Source organism: Terrapene carolina, unplaced genomic scaffold, assembly GCF_002925995.2.
Source record: "Terrapene carolina triunguis isolate 2854851 unplaced genomic scaffold, T_m_triunguis-2.0 Scaffold66, whole genome shotgun sequence".
In the NCBI taxonomy this organism is placed as follows: Eukaryota; Metazoa; Chordata; order Testudines; family Emydidae; genus Terrapene; species Terrapene triunguis.
The window spans coordinates 26,874,586-26,900,690 of record NW_020664417.1 but is presented as its reverse complement, the minus strand read 5'-3'; the positions used below and the strand labels follow the sequence as shown (position 1 = coordinate 26,900,690).

At 39.9% G+C, this 26,105-nt stretch overlaps 1 protein-coding gene across 1 annotated transcript in view; it reads right to left on the bottom strand.

Moving 5' to 3' along the window:
• Positions 1–25,667, bottom strand: part of RXFP1 (relaxin family peptide receptor 1) — an 80,671-nt gene extending 55,004 nt beyond the window's left edge. Inside the window, exon 1 of the mRNA XM_026647869.2 lies at positions 25,471–25,667. Coding sequence (XP_026503654.1) covers positions 25,471–25,519 — 49 coding nt within the window. The 5' untranslated portion in view covers positions 25,520–25,667. The remainder of the gene's footprint in view (positions 1–25,470) is intronic.
• Between the last annotated feature and the right edge of the window lie 438 nt (positions 25,668–26,105).

Here is a 26,105-nt window from a genome sequence, read left to right as displayed (position 1 = left end):
ATATAAGCACTATACCCAGATGTACAGACACTCTTCTCCCAAACTATTTTAACTTTAGCTTTAATAAAATTTTTAAATCTGTTTTTATCTGTTAAAAATCAGGGTGAGAGTCTATTGTTAGATAGATAATTGGACAATAATATTTGTAAGCAGAGGGGCATGTTGATTTGGTGGTTAGGGTACAGCACCAGGAAATTATTCCTTGCTAAGCCATAGATTTTCTGTGTGATCCTCAGTAAAGTAACTTATGGAGCTTGATGGAAATTTGTGTGTATAATTTTCAAAGTTTTCCTTAGAATTTTATTCAGGGTTTGGCAACTGAAATGTAAGTGTTTGAGGTTTAAAGCTCTAATAGGCTGAGCAAAATATTGGCAAGAAACAAAGTTTTCAGGTTCCGCTTTTCAGTTGATAAAAAAAACAAAAACAAAAACAATTTTTTCCACAAACCCCCCCCCCAAAACATTAAGCAAATAGCCATTTCCCATTGAAAAAGCATGTTGACAGAAATTTTTGATCATATCTAGTCATTTAGCAGAATTTGTTTCCCTATCTGTATAACAACGTGGATAACAGCACTTGCTATGGCTCCTGGTGAGGCAGGGCTAACTTTATTAATGTTTGTAAAGCATGGAGATTCTCAGATAGAAAATACTAAAGGGCAAAATATTTTATTATTGTTAATTTAAAACTATCTACACTGAGATAGGTTCATAAATATTTTAAACCAGAAGTAACTTTAAGCTCCACCAGCTCAAGAGGTTTCCCAGGTCTATATAGTTCAACTCGAATTGGCAGTATGACTGTACACATGTCTTAACAGTCTTCAGTTTAGCATTGCCTGAATAAATCTTGTTTTCCAATGCACTGGGACATGCTATCCATTGAAAAAAAACACACCACACTGATTACATGTTCCAATGTAAACAGAAACCTTTTCATCTGCAACTAACTACAGCCTTGTTTCAGATATTTTTGTCGTGCTTGGGTAATATTTAGCAATATACTCAAACTCCCTGCCCAAATTATTGGTAATATTGAGCAATACCCCATGGTGGAAAAAAGGAATACAAGATGTCAGTCACATGGGCCTTAAGCCAAACTAATAGCATATCCATATTACTAAGGCCTCAGTCCTGCAAATGCTTATAAATGCATGAAGCCACTAGCACCACTCATTTGCTTAAAGTCAAATATGTGCCTTATTGTTTGCAGGACTGTTGCCTAAGCCTGACTTTTTTCCAATTTCTCCCTTCTCCCCAATTGCAGAGGCCAATTTATATATTAATTAGACTGTGTGACCAGCAAAGAATATTTTTTTAATGTGCTTGTGTCTGTTTTTGTTTCTCTGAGGCATAATTCAGTTTTGTTGTTTTCTTTTTAATTAAATTCTACTTGCTTACTATGTTTGCTTCAATTCTACTTGCTTACTATCAGCAATGTCAAGCTTGGTTTCCCTAAGTTTGACGGAAAAACTGTGAGGGCTTCCACGCACATTTACTCTGAGTTCCAAAACCTTAACTGAAGGGGCAGGGCTGCTTGAATCGTTAGCAAACCTTCTCCCATAATGTTAGCTAGCTATTAACATAAAGTGTGAACAGAACAAAACAAAAACAATGGCTCAGCTCCTCAGCAGGTATAAATCAATGTAGCATCACTTGCCATCTCCCATGGACATATGCCAGTTTAAACCAGCTGAGGATCCGATCCAGGGAATTTTGAATAGTTGACTAGAAATCCCCTCCTCACTCAGTTACTTAACTTTCAAACTCCTGTTTTTTTTTATGTAATTTTTGCATTAGTTTTTCAGTTACCATAGAGTCTTTCAGGGCAGATAAAACCTGAATTTCTAATATGAAAAACAAAACAACCCCACACCAGGCCTCCTTTATAAATCATAAAGAAGAAAAAATAAAATAAAAAGGACACTGGCCCCATATTTATTTTTGTCTTTGCAGATCATCTTTAACATTGCTGGATGGTTTCCTAAGTGGGATATTATCCTGTTACTCCTAACTTACTATGGAGGTTATTCATCTCAATGACCCATACTTATTGCAGGGTGAAATGATAAAAGAGATTCCAGAAAACTAAAGGCACTTTCTTCAAGAAGGCTTCAGGATTCAGTTATTACTATGGTAACTTGCATTTATTCCCTATCATTTCCTTTCTCCTTTTATCTCTTACTCACAGCATCAGAGGATGAAATTTTATAGCAACCTCTTCACAAGTTCAAGTTTTGGATTCAAAAGTCTTAGCCTAATGCTTGATTACCATCATGCAGCTGTACAAATTATCAGGCATGAAATAGCAATTCATTCTCAAACTGGTGTTCAAAAAAAGAAATATTTCTGGAGAAAAGCTTACTAGATTGTACACAGAGAAATTTTAGGAGATTGATATATTTTGCTTTCCACAACCAACTCTCTGTACAACTCTTCATGAGAGATGTACCCGAGTATTCGAATTCTAATATACAAACTGTATTCTTAAATTTATTCACCTAATTTGGGTGATTGCTGATTATGTACTGTATGTATCATATGACTTTTAAAAATAAGCTCTGTATTTGTGAATAATCTAAGCAGTATACCCAGATGTAGAGACACTCTTTTCTGAACCTATGTATTACATGATTTTTTTTTAACATTAGCTTTACTAAAATTTTTAAATCTGCAAGTTTTAATCACCTACGACTGTTATTTTGAAAATGAATTTCATTAAATGTCAAATACCTTTGTCCTAGTTGAGGATTGAGCCCATAGCAAAATTAGAAGCTTTTTTTTTTTTTTTTAATAAAAGTAAACATTTAGCAAAAGCAAGGAGCATAAATTTCAGCTCAGAATTTTTTTCTGAAAATTCTTAGTTTCTGTAAACTTATAATGAAATTGTCACATCAATCGTAACTACAGCAATAAGACTATAATTTTCAAGTGGTCTTTAATATAGATGCCTACACTATTATATATTGCTTTTGATCAAATTTAATACATATGAATAATATATTTTAAAAGTCAAATTGTCAAAAAGGATGGTGGAAGTTGGAAAGTTCCCACCTTCCTACAACCAGAGTATACATATACATTGATTTAGTCTAAACCTGTTTGTTTCCTTGGATTTGGCTTTATGGGTAAATCAAACTGCAACAAAGTACAAACCAAAGCCTAAATGTTCCCCCAAGTCTGGCTGTTTGTAGAATTTTCATGCAAGACCTCTTCTGTTCCATTTCCTAGTTCCTCCTCCTTTACCAGAAAGAAGCTCCAACCACCTTCTTACAATCAACCTCTTTTTTGAGAGTGCACATTACAGTTGCTGTCAGTGCATTTAATTTTCAATTTATACTTTCAAAACAAACCACCCAATTCTGCTATTTCATGACAAGGATATTTAATCCAATGAAGAATATTGTTTAATTATGCAACACTGGTGCATTGCAGCATTTGAAATACTCTGCATAATCTTCACTAGCTCTGTTGCATTGCTTGCTCAGATAGTACTGCTGCTTCTGAAATACGTGATCATTTCGCCGCACTAGTTACATAAACACAAGAAGCAAATTTTGTATTCACCTTTTACTGGATATTATGCATTTATTTCTTTGTGGCATTTCATTCCTGTTCTCAATCTTATCCTAGATCGGGGTAAATTTTTCAAAAGTACCTATGTGATTTAGGAGCCCAAGCCCCATTTTCAAAAGCAACTTAGATACCTAAGAGCATAGGTCTTATTAAATGTCACTTAGATAATTCTGAAAATTTCCCCCTAAATCCTTTTACTTTAAACATTGTCTTAAAAAGCCAAGACTACACTCACAACCACTTCAAAATTAGAATATCAGAGCAATATTTTCCTCTCACTTCTACACCCACAGATCTGAGAATCCAATGTTCTGCTCTTCTTGTATGCACAGAACTCTCATTGCTATCAGAGAAGTTCTGCACATATAGAGAAAGTCTATTGGAGCTGACCTTCATTATGTGGCTCTGATGGGATAATTTCACCTTAATGTATAACTGCCAAACTTACTTAAATGGTCAAAGAGCAGTCTGAGTTAAGTTCCTGTTTCCTAGATATGTTCAGATAATCTTATATTTGGTTTCTTGTTGTCCCCATTAGTGTTTTATTCAGAGGATAAATTCACTGTTCTTTAACCTTCTCCGATGCTCTGGGCTCAGATTCAGAATGCTGTACTCCAGCCTGCTCCAACTTGCCCTCACCAACCCCCAGTATTGGTGCAGAATTCAGCACACAAGCAACATGTCAGGTACTATATGTGCAGTACCTGAGTGTCTAAAGCCACAACCAGCAAAAAGATGTGAACAACTAGCCAACTGGAGTTTGTCCGGATGGAGTAAATTGCAGGATCTGGAGCCTGAGCGACTGGTGAGCTATCAAACACTTTTCATGAACATTTTCATTTGGTTGAAAACCCAAATCTTTAGGTTGAAAACCCAAACCCTGTCTTAATTTACCTAATCTTGCAATTCTGCACAAGAGGGTGCATGATGCTATTAAATTAACTGCTCTAGTTCACTTTATTATAGCTATCAAAGGACTGTTCCATATTGATGTTAAACCAAGAAAGAGGGAAACATTTAATTTTAGTCATTTTTATTGTGAATTAATTAGTTATTTTTGTAATCTCATATTTATATCAAGCTTTGAAGGTACCTCTCTTGTTTTATAGGTTGTTTCTCATTCACAGCCCCATCCAGGATAGAACAGCTCACCTTTGCTTCTTAGTCCTATGGCCCAAAATTGAACTGTTAAATCCCAGGACACCCTATAATGCAAAAGAAGTACCATCAGGGAACCATATAAATTAACTTTAACAATCTGAACATCAATATGGCTTTGATTAATATTTTCAAATAGTTGAGATTCATAATGTGTAAAGTTGGGCCAAGACTGTATATGTCACATATACTTGGCAGAAATGGCCAAATTTTCAAAGGTGTCCTCAAATGTATCCACAAGTTTTGTGGATATAAACAGATGTGTGTCTAAAGCCTGCATGTGCACTCACAAATCAGGTAGACAGAAAGTTAAAAGAGAAAAAGGAAGAAAAAAAACCTAAGGGACTTGTCAAGGCTGCTTCCCCACTCTGAACTTTACGGTACAAATGTGGGGGCCTGCATGAAAACTTCTAAGCTTAACTACCAGCTTAGATCTGGTCCGCTGCCACCATTCCCAAAGCTAATTCCCTTCCCTGGGAAGCCTTGGGAAACTCTTCACCAATTCCCTGGTGAATACAGATCCAAACCCCTTGGATCTTAAAACAAGGAGAAATTAACCATCCCCCCTCCTTCCACCCACCAACTCCTGGTGGATCAAGATCCAACCCCCTTGGATCTAAAAAAAAAAGGAAAAATCAATCAGGTTCTTAAAAAGAAGGCTTTTAATTAAAGAAAAAGGTAAAAATCATCTCTGTAAAATCAGGATGGAAAATAACTTTACAGGGTAATCAAACTTAAAGAGCTCAGAGGACCCCCCTCTAGCCTTAGGTTCAAAGTACAGCAAACAGAGATAAACACTCTAGTAAAAGGTACATTTACAAGTTGAGAAAACAAAGGTAAGCTAACACGCCTTGCCTGGCTGTTTACTTACAAGTCTGAAATATGAGAGACTTGTTCAGAAAGATGTGGAGAACCTGGATTGATGTCTGGTCCCTCTCAGTCCCAAGAGCGAACAACCCCCAAAACAAAGAGCACAAACAAAAGCCTCCCCCCCCCAAGATTTGAAAGTATCTTGTCCCCTTATTGGTCCTTTGGGTCAGGTGTCAGCCAGGTTACCTGAGCTTCTTAACCCTTTACAGGTAAAAGGATTTTGGAGTCTGTGGCCAGGAGGGATTTTATAGTACTGTACACAGGAGAGCTGTTACCCTTCCCTTTATAGTTATGACAGGACTATAGTAATGAGGGACACATAAGAACCTAGATACGTAAACAGAAAGGAGTGAAAAAAATGTAGAGACGGAAAAGTTATTCAAGGCCTTAGCTGTGAGGAAAAGATGTCTGAACTTGATGAGGAAGGTAAATATATACCAGAGCAAGGCTTGGTTTTCTCTAGCACTTTTCATCCACGTATTTTGTTAATAAAATGGTATAGAGCAATAACATTGTGTAAATGTTATATAGATTGCCCTCTTAACTATCAGCTCAGCCGGTCAGATGCAGTTTAGCTGTGATCACCCTGCATGGATAAAACTATTTCTTCACAATGTCCACAGTGGATTTTGGAGCTATATTTTCTATACATCTGGCATCAAGTAAATGGGAAATAGGTGAATTGTTATTTATACATAGGACATCCCAGACATGAACAAACATCTTGCCTGCAGTGCACATGCCATCTTACATAAGAAAGGACTAATATACTCAACTAAATATTCATGGCCCTGCACAACTATACTCTTGCCTACATCTTTGTTCTCTTGCCTCTTACTCTGTCTTTTGCTGCCTATGCAAACATGATTAAAACAGGGCCTCCCTCAGCCAATGTGGAGTTATGATGCCTGGATTGCTTCAGCCAAATACCAGAGATAAATAGGGAACCTCAGCTGGTTCTCTTCTTAGCTTCATCCCTTTTCCTTCAGATTCTTCCTCCCTGACACACACTTCCAGGTTCAGTTCCCAAATCTACATAATACGCCCTGGTATTTGTTCGTTATGGAAAAATGAATTAATTCTAAACAGCTGGCCTACCCCTGCTCCTTTGACATCCTTGTGCTCAGGACAGGCAATTAGAATAATAGAATATCAGGGTTGGAAGGGACCTCAGGAGGTCATCTAGTCCAACTCCCTGATCAAAGCAGGACCAGTCCCCAACTAAATCATCCCAGCCAGGGCTTTGTCAAGCCTGACCTTAAAAACCTCTAAGGAAGGAGATTCCACCACCTCCCTAGGTAACCCATTCCATTGCTTCACCACCCTCCTAGTGAAAATGTTTTTCCTAATATCCAACCTAAGCCTCCCCCACTGCAACTTGAGACCATTACTTCTTGTTCTGTCATCTGCTACCACTGAGAACATGCTAGATCCATCCTCTTTGGAACCCCCTTTCAGGTAGTTGAAAGCAGCTATCAAATCCTCCCTCATTCTTCTCTTCTGCAGACTAAACAATCCCAGTTCCCTCAGCCTCTCCTCATAAGTCATGTGCTCCAGCCCCCTAATCATTTTTGTTGCCTTCCGCTGGACACTTTCCAAATTTTCCACATCCTTCTTGTAGTGTGGTGCCCAAAACTGGACACAGTACTCCAGATGAGACCTCACCAATGTCGAATAGAGGAGAATGATCACGTCCCTCGATTTGCTGGCAATGCCACTACTTATACAGCCCAAAATGCCGTTAGCCTTCTTGGCAACAAGAGCACACTGTTGACTCATATCTAGCTTCTCGCCCACTGTAACCCCTAGGTCCTTTTCTGCAGAACTGCTGCCTAGCCACTCGGTGACTAGTCTGTAGCAGTGCATAGGATTCTTCCGTCCAAAGTGCAGGACTCTGCACTTGTCCTTGTTGAACCTCATCAGATTTCTTTTGGCCCAATCCTCTAATTTGTCTAGGTCCCTCTGTATCCTATCCCTACCCTCCAGCGTATCTACCACTCCTCCCAGTTTAGTGTCATCTCAAACTTGCTGAGGGTGCAGTCCACACCATCCTCCAGATCATTAATGAAGGTATTGAACAAAACCAGCCCCAGGACCGACCCTTGGGACACTCCGCTTGATACCGGCTGCCAACTAGACATGGAGCCATTGATCATTACCCATTGAGCCCGACTTTTTAATCCACCTTACAGTCGATTCATCCAGCCCATACTTCTTTAACTTGCCGGCAAGAATACTGTGGGAGACTGTATCAAAACCTTTGCTAAAGTCAAGGAATAACACGTCCACTGCTTTCCCCTCATCCACAGAGCCAATTATCTCGTCATAGAAGGCAATTAGGTTAGTCAGGCAGGACTTGCCCTTGGTGAATCCATGCTGACTGTTTCTGATCACTTTCCTCTCCTCTAAGAGCTTCAGAATTGATTCCTTGAGGACCTGCTCCATGACTTTTCCAGGGACTGAGGTGAGGCTGACTGGCTTGTAGTTCCCCGGATCCTCCTCCTTCCCTTTTTAAAAGATGGGCACTACATTAGCCTTTTTCCAGTCATCCGGGACCTCCCCCCATCGCCATGAGTTTTCAAAGATAATGGCCAATGGCTCTGCAATCACATCCGCCAACTCCTTTAGCACCCTCGGATGCAGCACATCCGGCCCCATGGATTTGTGCTCATCCAACTTTTCTAAATAGTCCCGAACCACTTCCTTCTCCACAGAGGGCTGGTCACCGCCTCCCCATGCTGTGCTGCCCAGTGCAGCAGTCTGGGAGCTGACCTTGTTTGTAAAGACAGAGGCAAAAAAAGAATTGAGTACATTAGCTTTTTCCACATCCTCTGTCACTAGGTTGCCTACCTCATTCAGTAAGGGTCCCACACATTCCTTGATTTTCTTCTTGTTGCTAACATACCTGAAGAAACCCTTCTGGTTACTCTTAACATCTCTTGCTAGCTGCAACTCCAAGTGTGATTTGGCCTTCCTGATTTCGCTGCTGCATGCCTGAGCAATATTTTTAGACTCCTCCCTGGTCATTTGTCCAAGCTTCCACTTCTTGTAAGCATCTTTTTTGTTTAAGATCAGCAAGGATTTCACGGTTAAGCCAAGCTGGTCGCCTGCCATATTTACTATTCTTTCTATACATCGGGATGGTTTGTTCCTGCAACCTTAATAAGGATTCTTTAAAATACAGCCAGCTCTCCTGGACTCCTTTCCCCCTCATGTTATTGTCCCAGGGGATCCTGCCCATCAGTTCCCTGAGGGAGTCAAAGTCTGCTTTTCTGAAGTCCAGGGTCCGTATTCTGCTGCTCTCCTTTCTTCCTTGTGTCAGGATCCTGAACTTGACCATCTCATGGTCACTGCCTCCCACGTTCCCATCCACTTTTGCTTCCCCTACTAATTCTTCCCTGTTTGTGAGCAGCAGATCAAGAAGAGCTCTGCCCCCAGTTGGTTTCTCCAGCACTTGCACCAGGAAATTGTCCCCTACACTTTCCAAAACTTCCTGGATTGTCTGTGCACCTCTGTATTGCTCTCCCTGGAGATATCAGGGTGATTGAAATCTCTCATGAGAACCAGGGCCTGTGATCTAGTAACTTCTGTTAGTTGCCAGAAGAAAGCCTCGTCGTCCTCATCCCCCTGGTCTGGTGGTCTATAGCAGATTCCCACCATGACATCCCCCTTGTTGCTCACACTTCTAAACTTAATCCAGAGACTCTCAGGTTTTTCTGCAGTTTCATACTGGAGTTCTGAGCAGTCATACTGCTCTCTTACATACAGTGCAACCCCCCCACCTTTCCTGCCCTGCCTGTCCTTCCTGAACAGTTTATATCCATCCATGACAGTAATCCAGTCATATGAGTTATCCCACCAAGTCTCTGTTATTCCAATCACATCATAATTCCTTGACTGTGCCAGGACTTCCAGTTCTCCCTGCTTGTTTCCCAGGCTTCTTGTATTTGTGCTTCTTCTAGCTCAGTGGTTCTCAACCTGTTTATCATTGTGGGCTGTATATGTGGCCCACAATGTGTTATGTGGGCTGCATCCAACACTACCTGTATGGCCCTGAGGATGTCACATGGGCCACAGCTGTGTGCTGATTGGGCCACAGGGTGAGAACTACTGCTCTAGCTGGATGGAGGGAGACAGCTAACCCTTTTCCTGCTGAACTCTGGATGATGGGGCAAATTTAGCACAGGGACAGAGAGGAGGCAGCTTGTGCTTTTCTTATTCAGAGACAGCTAGTTGCTTGGTTTGCCTCCAGCGGCAAAGATGCCCTAGCTCAGGGGTACGCAACCTATGGCACACGTGCCGAAGGCGGCACGCAAGCTGATTTTCAGTGGCACTCCCACTGCCCAGGTCCTGGCCACGGGTCCGGGGGGCTCTGCATTTTAATTTAGTTTTAAATGAAGCTTCTTGAACATTTTAAAAACCTTATTTACTTTAGATACAACAATAGTTTAGTTATATATTATAGACTTACAGAAAGAGACCTTCTAAAAACATTAAAATGTATTACTGGCACGCGAAACCTTTAATTAGAGTGAATAAATGAAGACTCAGCACACCACTTCTGAAAGGTTGCTGACCCCTGCTAGCTTTTGCTCTTGTTGCAATGGATGCAAAATCCCTGGGGTGCAAGACTGTTCTTGCCACACCTTCCCAAGCTCCTATTTGTATTACTCCCATTTAAAGAGGAGAAAATGGAATGAGAGAATGCATATGGGCAGGCCATGCAAAGAATGTACCTGAGAGAGCTAAGAGAATATGTTTAGCTGTTGAACTAAAAAGATGCAACTCTTTCACTACTTTTGCAAGACATTACTTGGGCTTTATTCTGCTTACAGCCTAGTGCTCCATGTCAAAGTAAAGTTATGGAGATGTTTCCTGTTTGGTTTTGCTACTTCCATCTTCTTTTTCTCATGCACTAGAGGAGTGGTAAATTCACATGGCTTTTTGTCATTTCTCTAAAGCAAATGAATATGAATTCAAATATAGACTACAAAAACAGCACAAGCTGACTAAATGCCAAGAGTCCTGAGCAATGAAATTAATCAAAACAGTATCATTCACAGCTTGGTATTCAATACCACATCAGCTTCAGGCACATTATTACGGTATACTCATATAAAGGAACAACAAAGAAGTAGGGAAAAGGTTTTTAATTCTTCTATTTTTAACAAATAAAGCTCAACCTCATTGAACATGAATGAATGAATTCAAAATGAATCTCAAATCCTATTGGTATTAGGCTGAAAGCCAGCAGATCATGTTCTTTCTTCCAAACTGGAGCGACTAGCAGTCTGGCTTTTGAAAGTGGCAGCCCTTTTGAAAGGGCAGAGTCTTGAGAAAACCCAGCTGCTAGTTCCATAAAGGGGCTTTTCTGAAAAACATGAGCTATTAGATGAGTGAGGAGAGAAGCAGGGTGGTGGTACTGGAAAAGCCATAACAGCTTTTTCAAAACTGTAAGTACAAGTGGCAATAGCGGTTGAACATACAAAGGATTCAAGGGAATGTTGTGACCTTGCAACAGCCTCCAATACTTTGCTGATGACAGGCTCGTCAGTGATCGACTGGAGAATTTTTGAGGTGAGAGAGGCCATGATTCATTACAGTGCTGAAAACAGTGTCTCCCAGTTCCTAAGATTAACAACAAGACCTGAGCAAATAGTGCAAAAAATTATTCACAAATCATTCAAATTTCAAAACAAATTCATGTTGTCATAGTTGATGCCCGATGAAGAGTCAGAAGCATGAGAATCTGTGCATCCAAGAGCAGAGATAGAAATGCCAGGAGCTGGAGTCTCACCAGGGGGCAGCAAGCGAGTCTGCCAGGTGGGGAAACTGAGGCAGGGTCAAGGTCCAGTAAAGGCTCAGATAAAACCCTGTCACAGTTACTTTTATGTCTAATCAGAACAGCTCAGCCTTCCAATTACAAACATCCAATACCCAAAGCAATACTCAAAATGAAGAGTTTGTGGGCAGTTCACAGAAGAGTCAAAAAAACAATAACTGAACAATTTTGACCAATAAACATGGACAGCATGATCTGTTCAGACAACATGGGAACAGAAAAAAAAGGTGAATTTTTTTTGCTGTGAATAGTTCACACAGCTCTAGTATCAGGTTTATGCAGTTGAGACCAGCTGGTGATTTGGATAGTGAATAGCTCTGGTCTGCTGTTTAAACTGATATATATATATATATATATATATATATATATATATATATATATATGAGAGAGAGAAGTTCAGGCCAGGCAGCATAGGTCCTGCTTAGGTTTTAGATTTGTTCCAGACAAGACACTAGCTGTGAATTATTTAAGCCATAATTCACATCTTGTATATGTTTGTTTGCTTAATTACATAGTTACATTATCATTTACAGGTAATGAAGTTCTTTAAGTGCTCTTTGCAAATTGAACATGTGACATGAAACAAATAAAGCACAGGTTGGATTTATTTTAATAGCTGCATTGTGGCACATTTAAAAAATACATGTGATATGTGTTGATTGGACATAATCAACAAGATAGGCCTGATTCTGAATTCACCCATTTTACAGTAGTTTAGCTCTATTGACTTCAGTGGAGTTATTCCTGATTTACAATAATATAAGTGGGTTCAGAATCAGGCCCAATAAGTGCATTTATCTGAAGTTATCATATGTATGTAGTGTTATGCATTGAAATAAGCACAACTATGTATTTTTTTTGAGTGAATCTCCAAATATAGGCACCCACATGTGTAAGTGATGCCATATTATACAATTGATTCTTATTAGTAATAAGTTATAAAAATACTGGACATTGTTAAACAAAAACCTAAGCAACAGACTTGCTTAAAAGTTAAATATGCAACACCAGTAACTTCCCATCTGCAAAGTCCCTACGATTGAACTATTAAGCCTTTGAATTCCTCAAATGAACGAAAAACTACGTTCACTGTATTAAAAATGTGCCCGGATACTAACCTTTACATTCAGAAGAGGTGTCTCTCAAGCCTTGGCATAGTGCTTGTATTTAATAAACGTTGTCTTCCCAACAATGTACTAATTTGTTCAGATAGTGACATTCTATGTTAAACTATTAAAATTATTTTTAAACCAAAATGTTCTTGGCCAATATTCATTTTAACTTCATCACTTCCTTTGGGAAAAGAATTTCTGTAATATTTTTTTAAATAGCTGACTTTCTACTCTACTAGTTAAACCCTTTGCTGTTGCTTTAAACAAATGTTTCCCAGAGGTAGCAATACAACTTTAGGATGTGCAGTAAGACGTGTACCGTATTTTAGCAACGTTTGCTTGATTTTTGCTTTTTTCTGACACTATGTAATTGGGGTGTGACAAGCTGGTTGAAAATTTTATACTAAAAGGCTTTGTTGACAGATTTGTTTGTAGATAGAAATTTTCGCCACAATTAAAACATTTTTGGGTTTTCACTGAATTTTTTTAAAACTATTTAATAAACTGAAAATTTTAATTTTTTAAGTAAATGAAAAAATTCACTTCCATTGACAATTTTTGCGCCAGGAACAGGGGCAGTCCTTTTCCAATAAGGTTGAGGTGTGGGTTGGTCACAAAAAGTTTACCCCTTTTACGTGGAAAGGTCCATGTAAATGACTGATTCTTGGAGCAGCTAGTTCTGGAACCCATAAGAGGAGAGGTAATTCTTGATTTAGTCCTAAGGATCTGGTCCAAGAGGTGAATATAGCTGGACCGTTTGGTAATAGTGACCATAATATAATTAAATGTAACATCCTTGTGGTGGGGAAAACACTACAGCAGCCCAACACTGCAGCATTTAATTCCAGAAATGGGAACTACACAAAAAATGAGGAGGTTAGTTAAACAGAAATTAAAAGGTACAATGCCAAAGTGAAATCCCTGCAAGCTGCATGGAAATTTTTTAAAGACATCATAATAGAGGCTCAACTTAAATGCATACCCCAAATTAAAAAAAACATAGAACCAAAAATGTGCTACCGTGGCTAAACAACAAAGTAAAAGAAGCAGTGAGAGGCAAAAAGGCATCCTTTAAAAAGTGGAAGTTAAATCCTAGTGAGGAAAATTGAATGGAGCATAAACCCTGGCAAATAAAATGTAAAAATATAATTAGGAAGGCCAAAAAAGAATTTGAAAAACAGCTAGCCAAAGATTCAAAAAGTAATAGCAATTTTTTTTTTTTAAGTACATCGGAAGCAAGAAGCCTGCTAATCAACCAGTGGGGCCACTGGATGATCAAAATGCTAAAAGAACACTCAAAGACAATAAGGCCATTGAGGAGAAACTAAATGAATTCTTTGCATCGGTCTTCATGGCTGAGGATGTAAAGGAGATTCCCAAACCTGAGCCATTCTTTTTAGGTGACAAACCGGAGGAACTGTCACAGATTGAGGTGTCATTAGAGGAGGTTTTGTCACTAATTGATAAACTACACAGTAATAAATCACCAGGACCAGATGGTATTTACCTAAGAGTGCTGAAGGAACTCAAATGTGAAATTGCACAACTACTAACTGTAGTCTGTAACCTATCATTTAAATCGGCTCCTGTACTAAATGACTGGAGGACAGCTGATGTGACGCCAATTTTTAAAAAGGGCTCCAGAGGTGATCCCAGCAATTACAGGCCGGTTAGCCTGACTTCAGTACCAGACAAACTGATTGAAACTATAGTAAAGAACTAAATTGTCAGACACATAGATTAACAATTTGTTGGGGAAGAGTCAACGTGGTTTTTGTAAATGGAAATCATGCCTCACCAATCTATTAGAATTTTTTGAGGGGGTCAACAAGCCTATGGACAAGGGGGATCCAGTGGATATAGTGTACTTAGATTTTCAGAAAGCCTTTGACAAGATCCCTCACCAAAGGCTCTTAAGCAAAGTAAGCTGTCATGGGATAAGAGGGAAGGTCCTCTGATGGATTGGTAACTGGTTAAAAGATAGGAAACCAAGGGTAGGAATAAATGGTCAGTTTTCAGAATGGAGAGAGGTAAATAGTGGTGTCCCCCAGGAGTCTGTACTGGGACCAGTTCTATTCAACATATGCATAACTGATCTGGAAAAAGGGGTAGACAGTGAGGTGGCAAAATTTGCAGAGGATACAAAACTGCTCAAGATAGTTAAGTCCCAGGCAGACTGTGAAGAGCTACAAAAGGCTCTCTCAAAACTGGGTCACTGAGCAACAAAATGGCATATGAAATTCAATGTTGATAAATGCAAAGTAATGCACATTGGAAAACATAATCCCAATTAAACATATAAAATGATGGGGTCTAAATTAACTGTTACCACTCAAGAAAGAGATCTTGGAGTCAGGGATAGTTCTCTGAAAACATCCACTCAATGTGCAGCAGCAGTCAAAAAAGCAAATAGAATGTTGGGAATCATTAAAAAAGGGATAGATAATAAGACAGAAAATATCATATTGCCTCTATATTAATCCATGGTACACCCACATCTTGAATACTGCGTGCAGATGTGGTCACCCCATCTCAAAAAAAGATATATTGGAATTGGAAAAGGTTCAGAAAAGGGCAACAAAAATGATTAGGGGAATGGAACGGCTGCCATATGAGGAGAGATTAATAAGACTGGGACTTTTCAACTTGGAAAAGAGATGACTAAGGGGAGATATGATAGAGGTCTATAAAATCATGACTGGTGTGGAAAAAGTAAATAAGGAAGTGTTATTTACTCCTTCTCATAACACAAGAGCTAGGGGTCACCAAATTAAATTAATAGGCAGCAGGTTTAAAACAAACAAAAGGAAGTTATTTCTTCACCCAATGCACAGTCAGTCTGTGGAATTCCTTGCCAGAGGATGTTGTAAAGGCCAATGAGGTTGACATATATAGCCAAATATAGTGCTCTTTCTTGTACAAGAGAACAGGAAATACTCCACAGGTCACTCTTACGGTGTGCCTCTCCCAAAGTGCCTCCCCATTCACCACATGGTATGTCTGCACTGAAATTGAAGGTGTGATTGTAGCTCATTTTGGCACACCCATACTAGCCTTAATCTAGCTAGCATGGCTAAAAACAGAAGTGAAGACGCAGCAGCATGGACTGCAGCATGGGCTAGCAAGGCGAGTATTTGCCTGGGGTTCTGGGGAGGCTTGTGCAACCTACACCAGAGTCTGTGTCACCATGTTTTCACGGCTATCTTTAGCCACACTAGCCAGGGAATATATTTCTGTCCCTGGTGTAAGACCTAAAGATTACAAACTGGAAGGGTGCCTGAAGAGATCACTGGGGCACTGACTTCTCTCAGAGTATGTCTACGCTGCAGTTGAAGGTGTGATTGCAGCTTGGGTGAAGTATACCCATGCTAGTATTAATCCTAGCTAACACAGCTAATGATAACAGTGAAGACATGGGTAAGGTTGTGCAAGCGTGTCCAGGACCCCAGATACATAGTTGTGTTGCTAATAGGGTGACCAGACAGCAAATGTGAAAAATCAGGACAGGGAGTGGGGGGTAATAGGAGGCTATATAAGAAAAAGACCCCAAAATCGGGACTGTCCCTATAAAATCGGGACATCTGGTCACCCTAGTTGCTAACCCATCCATGCTGTTGGGTCTTCACTTCTTTTTTAGCCCTGCCAGCTAGAGCTGTGCCTACTTGAGGTACAATTGCACCTTTTATTGCAGTGTAGACATGCACTAAGAGATGGAATCAGTGCACCAGTACTCTCTTCAGGCACTCTTCCTCCATTCTTCAGGAAACAGAAACCATGTAACTTAGTGGCCAATCACCCAGCTTTAATAGCGAACTCTGAAAATCAATAATTTGAAGCCAAGTACCAGAGGGGTAGCTGTATTAATCTGTAACCACAAAAACAATGAGGAGTCCGGTGGCAATTTAAAGACTCAGGCTACGTCTTCACTACCCGCCGATCCGGCGGGTAGCAATCGGTTTATCGGGGATCGACTTACCGCGTCTCGTGAGGACGCGGTAAAATCGATCCCTGATGGCTCTACCGTCGACTCCGGAACTCCACCTCGACAAGAGGCGGTAGCGGAGTCGGCGGCAGCGGTCGACTTTCCCGCGTCCTCACCGCCAGGTAAGCCGACTTAAAATACGCAACTTCAGCTACGGTATTCACGTAGCTGAAGTTGCGTATCTTAGGTCGGAAGTTCGCTGTAGTGTAGACCTAGCCTAACAGATTTATTTGGGCATAAGCTTTCCTGGGTAAAAAATCCACATTTCTTCAGATGCGTGGAGTGAAAAAACGATGCACCTGAAGAAGTGGGGTATTTTATCCACAAAAGCTTATGCCCAAATAAATCTGTTAGTCTTTAAGGTGCCACCGGACTCCTAATAATTTGAAGGAAAACTTGTTATGAACACTTCATAAATAAAATGTGCAGATAAGGATTAACTGTTCTTCTTCTTCTCGTGTCCTTGTCACAAATTAGATATTTTTCCAGCAATGGTTGTTGATCAGCTGTTGATAACTATAAATAAGACTAAGATTTTGTCATGGTTATTTTTAGTAAAGGTCACGGACAGGTCATGGGCAATAAACAAAAATTCATGGAAGCCGTGACCTGTCTGTGACTTTTGCTGCTGTGGCTCCATGGTTTCTCCCGCCACCATGGTGGCTGGGAGCTGCAGGGTGACCATATTTCCTAAAGAGAAAATGAGACCCCCCCAGCCCCTTGCCCAGGGCCCCCCCCCCCCCCCCCCCCCCCAAGGCTGTTGCCTGTCGCTGGAATCTTGAGGAGGGCCCCCTCAGGAGTCTGTCACCTGTCGCTGGAATCTTGCACGGGGGCCCCGGTTGCTGCTGTCGCTGGAACCCTGCCAGGGCCCCGCTGGCTGCCAGCTCCAGAGTTCCGCAGCCCCTGGGGCTGAAGCAGAGAATGTCGTGGACGTCTCTGGAAATCATTGATTCCGTGACTGCCATGCCCTCTGTGACATAAACGTAGTCTTGACTATAAATAATCAAACAAATTCATGCTTATGAGTAAGGTTAAGATTTTGTCACTGTTATTTTCAGTAAAAGTCACGGAGAAGGTCGCAGAAAATAAACAAAAATTCATGGAAATCTGTGATCTGTCCGTGACTAAAAATAAGGGGGGGGGCTGACTGAAGCCAAAGGGGTGGGGGGAGAGCCCGCCCCCACTGTGTGGGAGTGTGTCCAGCATGCTCCAGGGCCATTGCCACAGCTCCAGTGGCTCAGAGCTCTGGGGTCCCCTCATCACCCGCAGTGGCTGATGGCTCCAGGTTCCCCCCGCCACGTAGGGGCTGAAGCGGAAAATGTCACAGAGGTTTCTGAAAGTCACAAAATCCATGTGGACAAAAAAGGGCTAAATAAGAATAAATTTTCCTATATGGGGTGGATCTGTCTGTTCATAGCAGTAACAGCTGGTGGTGAATGTCATTTAGTTCAGTCTTTCACATATGTCTACATCTATGCACTTGATCTCCTCTAGAGCATTCTGCTTCTTTCCACTGAACAAGACAAGGCAACAATCTTTTCAAGGTGTCACAGACTTGTTGGTTTAGTAAAGGAACAAAAAGATCCAGCACTCTTTGCTTAAAACAACTATTCAAAGAAACCGAAAACATAATTTGAAAGGAAAGTAACTCCCTGCATGCTCTTTGATGAAAGACAGGATAGAGTCAACCCTATATATTTCCAAATAAACTGTCCAAGGATATTTACCTTTATAAACTTTAATTTATGGCTGTTTTAGCAGTGAAAGTGTGCTGGATCTTTCTGTTCTGCTAGTGGTTTAATAAGTGGCCCTCCTAACCTTGGAACTTCATTTATTAACTTTAATGACTATATCTATGGAGTTGCAATTAGAGTCATCTCTTCCTGCTTATTGCCTTTAAAAATGCACTAGGTGATTCAGTTGAAAATAAATTCTGGAACCCAGAATAGGAAAAAAGAAAATAATTTGTGAATTTGACAATACTAGTATAAATGGACCAGGGAAATTACTGGAGGGGACTCTAGTGTTGTCCATTTACTGGGCTTGATCCACCCCTGCTCCAATGGGGCAGCTACATCAGCAGTGGCATTAATTCAGGATTAAGGTAGGTAGTTGTAACAGGTTGCACCAGGTAAGCTGTTTTAATGATCTGAGGGACTCTACAGGAGTACCACCACCATAGTCTCTGGGGATGCATTAAATCTTCATATCTTTAAGATGTTTTGTCCCTGCACTTTCCTGCATGACTGGCTCCTCCTACATCCTGGGCTGTTCTTCGACTTTGGGCCCTTCTCAACATCCATACGAGCACTGTGAATTATGCTTAGAATTTCTGATCTCACATTGTGTAGTATTATGACAAGGTGTCCTTTGTTCAGAATCCCATTATATGTAACAATTTCACCTCTATAGTACCAATATGTTTTATTATTTGGTGGTGCCTGGGCTGTTTCTGTTGGCCATCTATCTATCTAGTATTATGCTCTCTCCACCTGAAGCACTGAGTAATCTTGTACTCATTTGAATGTTAGGTTTTGTTTCAGTAATGGGTAGTACTTGAATTAGACATACCGGTACTTCAAACTCCTTTTCCTACAGCTCTTTGCTTTTACTATTTATAAGTATTCTTGAGCATATTCACTAGAAGCTCCAACATGAAATTCACCTTTGTTCATTTTTTTCCAGTGTCACAAACCTATCTGTTGTAGCGCCTTGTTTTGCAAATTTATAAAGTGGCTCAAAAACAACTATTTCTGCATCAGAGTATAGTCCTCCAGCTGTATGTCCATAAGCATATGTATTTTGATTTGGTATTTTTTTGCAATTTGTACTGAAAGTGAATGGTTGCTTTTATTGAATGCTGTCGCTGTACCTCCTGTGTGGGAAATCTTTGCATTTTGTTGTAATTGCCTTCACAAATATTGCAGATAAATATGGTGTTTGCCCCATATTTACTTTTGTGTTGTGCCTTAGAATGCATTTTTAATTATATGCACTTCCTTTTTGTCACTGCTCACCAATACTTCAATTTGGGAAGGACAATTTTCACCAGCCCAGCAAATATCAACGGTCATGTGCAAAATGAAGTCTCTCCCTCACACAATAACATTACTTTGACTTAGTTATCAACTGTACTACAGGTAATTTGGTCTCTAATTAATCCATCTGTATGCTGGATCCGTACCACCAAAGGATTCTCGTTGGTCCATGGCCAGACACATCAGCTCTTTGGCCAGAAACTGCAAGCAGCGCAGTTCAAAGTGAACACATGGCACCTCGTCAGAGATCTGATGCCTATCTTAATTTGGCAGAGCCCCAATATGTAGTACAATGGCCCTGCTTCCTAAAGGGAAATTTTGCCACTAACTTTCATAGAAGCAGGATTTGGCTCAACGTGTAACAAAAACTCAGAATAAAGGGTACAGATGAAAGAATAATGCAAAGAAGCTTAAAATAATGTTGGATAATTTCTTTTGCTTTAAAACATGCTCCATTATCTCTGCCTTATGAAACAGAATTTCTAATGAAATGTTTTACTACCTTTGCTTTCAGTTACTTCTGATTTACACTGTTTTGAGCTCAATATCAGGTCTGCAGCAGCGAGTGTAAATTACCACCAGAGGTTTGTTTGGGATAATGATTAGAATTAAGTCTAAACAAGGGACACCTTCTACTTCAAGCCTTCCCTCCCTCCCACTTCCAATCTTTCCTTCCCATCCAATCCCAGTCCAGTTTCTCTCCCCCTCTTCCCCAGTCCCAGTCTCATCAGTCACCTTGTCCCAATCTACTCTGTTCCTCCCGCCTGGTCTCGCTTTTGTACACTGTGTACTCCAGTCAGATGGCTTCCTCCTCCTCCTCCATGCTGCCTGGGTGCCAGTGGGGGACGGGGGTCATTGAGAGCAGAGGAGAGACAGGCTTTCAGTACCAGTGCCTGGTTTGGTTTCACCCATACCCAGTCACGCTGTGGAGATGGCTGTATATGCAGCCAACTCACTGACAGGAGCTGAGAGAAGATGGAACATGTGCTGTAACTTTGTGGGGATGGTGCATGCACAGTCTCGTCAGCACTGGGAGTTGTGAAAGACTCAAGCATGCTCAGTGAGGACAAAATTCTTCAGAGAATTTTTTAAAGGCTTATAACGTGGTCAAATTTGGGTGAGTTTTCATAGGGACAGCAAAAGGCACATTCCTGACACAAAGGCCAGCCCTTGCCAAATTTCAAATCCCTTCTATAAAGCATGGAAGTGCTGGAGCTGTTCAAAGAAAAGATCACCAGAATTTAGCACTGACAAAACAAAATTTTCCCCTATCCTCATTCTTGGAAACTGTTGAACCATTTTGACTGAAAATTTTCCAAAAATCCAGCCTGAGGCAGACACCTGGCATGGAAAATTTCAGCCCAAATAGTTAAAGTTTGGCAAAGAGCAGCTGAAAACAGGATCTTCTAATGGGAAGTATTGGGCAACCTAAATAACAGTCAGCACTACCAGCCTCACCTAGAACACTATTTCAGGCACACCGGCAGGAATATATTCACACACAAACAGTGGCTTTTCAAGTGCTTTGATTTGCCATTGTTTAAACTTTCAAGATCTTTCAATGTGCATTAATTAGCAATAAGGAAATGATAATGTAACAATAACTCAGCAAAGCTGGGATTCATTCTTGATTTGAATCTACTGGTGACACAAAGAAGAAAACTATTTCAGGTTAAATGAAAGCCACGAGAAGCTACCAAAAAATATTCTATACAATGATTTTTCCAGCTTTCCCATTTATCTCAACCTTTAGGCCAGTGGAAATATTTATGAATCCAGAAGTGGTTTGACATTTGTAAAAAATCAGCTAAAACAGGTGAGTGACACCGGCAAAGCTTATGAACTTTTACACCTCCAGATGACTTGGGAAGGGTACTTGTTACAGTTGCACCTCTGACTATCTGACTAAATGAGCAGCACCTTTGATATAAAGGAACCCGGTCTTAAAAAAAAACAGAGGCACAAAGAAATGCGGACAAGTTTCAGGTAATGCTAAATAAGTTTTCCTTCTTGTTTAGTAGGGGGAAGAAAGGAAAAAAAGGAATACAAAGAAAAGAGGAAAAACAATAAGAGGAGAATGGGGGGCGGGGAGTGGGAGAGAAAGGAAGAGAGGGGACTGAGAGGAATAGCCTTAAGTTAGACATAGGATAGTAACAGGAATGACAAAGTGAAGGAAGAGGTAGAGAGTGCATGGAAAGAACCAGGGTTACAACAACAGTAAAAGATAAGTCATTTTCTCCTTCTTTTGAGCTACTATAGTTCATCTTTTTTTTAATAGTTGATATATTAATAGTTTGAGACTATAACTAGTCAAAGACTGTCAAGAGGAGTGGAGATCTGTAATGGAAATCTAATAAAAAAAGTGAGTCTTAAGGAAGGATTTAAAGGAGGAGAGTGAAGTAGCACAATGAACAAAATTGCGTATGTGTATGCCGTTATCTGTCTGGTGGATAACAATTTGGACAGGTCATCCAACAGTGATTTTAGCAGGGCCAATGCTTCTTGGGGCTTTTTAAGAAACACCGAAGGATCTGGGCCTGGGAGAGGTCTTTAAAAATAGAACAACCCCAAAACAAACTCCTGGATACCTGCACTTATTCTTACTTTCTGGTGGTCCACATAGTGACTGAACAGACTCTAATTGAACAAAGTACAATTAAGAAAATACTGAAAGTTAAAATAAATTTGGGAGAAATTTAATTATACAGAGAGTAATTCATGTGCAAAACAGAGTACTGAAGGCAGAGACAGAGGCTGCAACTGTGTGTGTGTGGGGGAGTGCGGGGGGGGGGAGGAAGTATATTACAATTGTAGACACTTAGAGGGGAAAAACACTACAGAGGACCAAAACAATACAGGTGAATTAATAAACGTAGATAGGCCATTTGATCTTCCTTGTAACCAAAATTATGTTCTATGATACACATTAAAAAGACAAGGTGGCTGAGGTAATATCTTTTAATGGACCAACTTTGAAGCTGGTCTCTCTCACCAACAGAAGTTGGTCCAATCAGAGATATTACCTCACCCACCTTGTCTCTCTAATATCCTGGGACCAACATGGCTATTACAACTCTTCATATATTACCTATTGTGAGTCAATAAATGCCTCAAGTTAATTGACATTATAGTTAGGCTTGAGAGAATTCTATTTTTTATATAATTTTGATGGATAATATTCATTTTTTAAAGATATTTATTGATTTAAATTTTCAGTTACAGGAAATTATGGGGGTGGGTCAGACAAATTTTTAATGACAGCAGACATTCAGATTCAAAAAGTTAAAGCTTTCAAACTGTTAAAATACCAATTGTCAACATCACATGTCGAAATATACAAAGGCTAATTATACTACTATAAGACTTGTAATCATATAAACTGTCCTGATTTGCACTTGTATAGTTGTATGTTTTAATGTATTGCAATATGAATTAGAAAATTTTCACTTTAGAAGTAAATATATTTTAACTGATAGTAGAAATGATTTAAACAATAATTTGCATAGAAATGTCTTGTGTATATATTTTTAAATTTCTTCCTTGCTGTTTTGAACTTAAAACAATAATGTGGAACAATAATTTGAAGTCTATTTTATTTTTTAATCTTTAAATAAACTAAACTTATTGGATGACTGACCATATAATAAGAATTTATTAAATCATACTTTCCTCACTGACTAGTCAAGATCACAAGTTATATACAGTTATGCTCTGTATCACTCCAGGAATGATATCACACGAAATCAATACTGAATTTATTGCATAACTAAAGCTCACATGTTATGATGATATAATCTGTAAGGGCCTGAGGAGAGGTAGCATTGTCCAGTGGAAACAGGTGTTTGACTGGTGACTTAGGAGACCTGGGTTCTACTCCTAGCTGTACCACTGAACTACTGGATGGCCTTGGGCACGTCACTTCACCTCAGTGTGCCTCTTCCTGGGCAGATGGGGCTTGTCAGCCATGGAAGACAGTTCATCTAGAACAGGGGTCAGCAACCTCTGGCACGCGGCTCGCCAGGGCAAGCACCCTGGCGGGCCAGGCCAGTTTGTTTACCTGCCGTGTCGGCAGGTTTGGCCGATCGCAGCCCCCACTGGCCGCGGTTTGCCGCTCCAGGCCAATGGGGGCGGCGGGAAGCCGCGATCAGCACATCCCTCAGCCCGCGCCGCTTCCTGCAGCCCCCATCGGCCTGGAGCAGCGAACCGCGGCCAGTGGGGGCCGCGATCGGCCGAACCTGCCGAAGCGGCAGGTAAACAAACTGGCCCAGCTCGCCAGCGTGTTTACCCTGGTGAGCCACGTGCCAGAGGTTGCTTACCCCTGATCTAGAAGAATGAAAACTCTGATCTCAAACCACGAATATCAAGCATGACTAGCTGGTTTGCATAAGTTGTGCCAATCACAGGTGCTATCTGGGTCTTCACAAGTGACACTGGCTAATGGGACAAGGTGAAGACCAAGCAAGTAGTCTGTTAGGGCTTGATCCAAAGCAAGCTGCAGGCAACAGGAGTTTTTTCCATTGACATCAATGGGCTTTAGATCCCCGGGCTATATAACCCCAGGAATGATATCACACAATGTCTGTCTTGCAATTCATTTCTTACATACCCTAAGCTCCAACTGAAGTCAATGGGAGCTTAGCATATTAAGTAGTATCTTACCCCTAAGTAATCACACTATCTGCAGAAAGGATTGATTTAAATGGAATAACATGAGGAGTAAAGCACAGCTTAATATAAGTGAAGGTGGCAGAATCTAACTCTACTTGATTATGACATTTTAGTATGTCAAGCATTTTGCTAAATCATTTTGTTTACAAAATATTTAAATTTACTTTCAGTGACTATAGACTTCAATAGTAGTTAAAATTTTATATAAAAATGTGTATTTATTAAGGAATGGAGAAACTAAGAAGAAAATCTAATATATTGATCAATAAATAGAAAAACATATTCAAAATAGTACAGTACACGTTCTTACTACCGGTTTTACAGTGTTTTCTTATGGCAAGGAGAGAACCAGTTAATTCAGAGGGCTCACACACCCTTTGGATTTATAAATAGTCCAATGTCCCTAAGAAAACTTTTTCTATTTCCAATTACTTCTAAAGACATGAATAAGGTCACATAAAAGTTGTAATTCTATGGGGGCAGCTTTGCCCAAGTGGGTGTGTAGCAGTTTAAAATAGAATATTCAAATGAAATGAAAAAGCAGCCATTAAAAACAAACTGTGACACAGAGATCACAGAAGGTCAGCTGAAAAAACATGATAAAAATTATTAGCATTTCAAGGAAACACTGAAATTAAAATCCATTTTGATCTTTAATGGAAGGCTGTTGACAATGTTGAATATGATGAGTGAGAATTATGGATGTCTAAACAGAAATTTGCCTTTTAAACAATAATAAAAATGTTCAGTGCTAACACAGTGTAGTACATCAGGCTAAGAAACTAAAGATATCTAAAATATTGATTACACTGGACTTTTGAAATTAACCTTTATGTTACAGGAGTCTCCATTAAGTATTTACAGCAAGTAAAGACGTACCACTGGAGATATTCATTACAAACACAACCCCTTCCTTCAATACTTAAATACAGTCACTTATTTTTGAATTTCATTCTGTCTAATTCCTGTTAATATAAACCATCAAAAGAATAAGTGCAAAAACATTTGATACAATTCTAGCCCTGTTTGCAGCTAGCTAGACTGATAGTAAATTACGGTATATTATAATGCCAGAAATCCATCAAAGATCATGAGCTGTCACAAAGGATTGTTAAACTAAAGTGCAGAATCGTATGCATATTTATTTTAAAAATCTGTTATTGAAGTTTATCACATATCTGTTTTGCAAAGTACTAAATAATATAAAAATGTTAGGTGTACTTACAATTTGTTCCAAAAATAAAGAATATGTAGAACCAGCAGCCAGATGTCATTTCTCTCACACACAGCAATAGAGTTAATAAAAGTGAGCGTATATTGTCTCCTAAATAGCACTCAAAACACAGTGATTGCTGTATGTTCTATTTCTCACTGCAACCTTCAGCAGAATACAAAGCAAGCTTCCTTCCCTTTCTTTGCTCCCTCACTTACTCTCCTTGCAGTCTCACTCTCGGCCACTCTCTCTCTCCCCCAAGCAGTGATAGGGGGAAAAGTTTCAGAGAACGTACAGTCTCTTCTTGTTTACGCTAAGGATCTTGTTTCTGTGTCTTATGACAGACTAAGGCTGCAGTGGGTGCATTGACAGATATTTGCCCTGATCAAAGCCATTACACAGAATAATCAGTGCTCTAGACAATTATCAATGGAACTAGGGACTTTTTAATATTGTTATTGGGAGAGTATTAAAGGAAAAGAACAGATTGGGAGAGTATTAAAGGAAAATGGGCTCATTTAAATTAATCCCTTCTAAATTAAACATTTGTTACATCTTGGATAAAAGATTAGAGGTTTTTCTGGTAAGGGGAAGTAATATGTATAAAAACAATCTCCTATTAGGAAGTCAATGATTAGCTAAAGTAT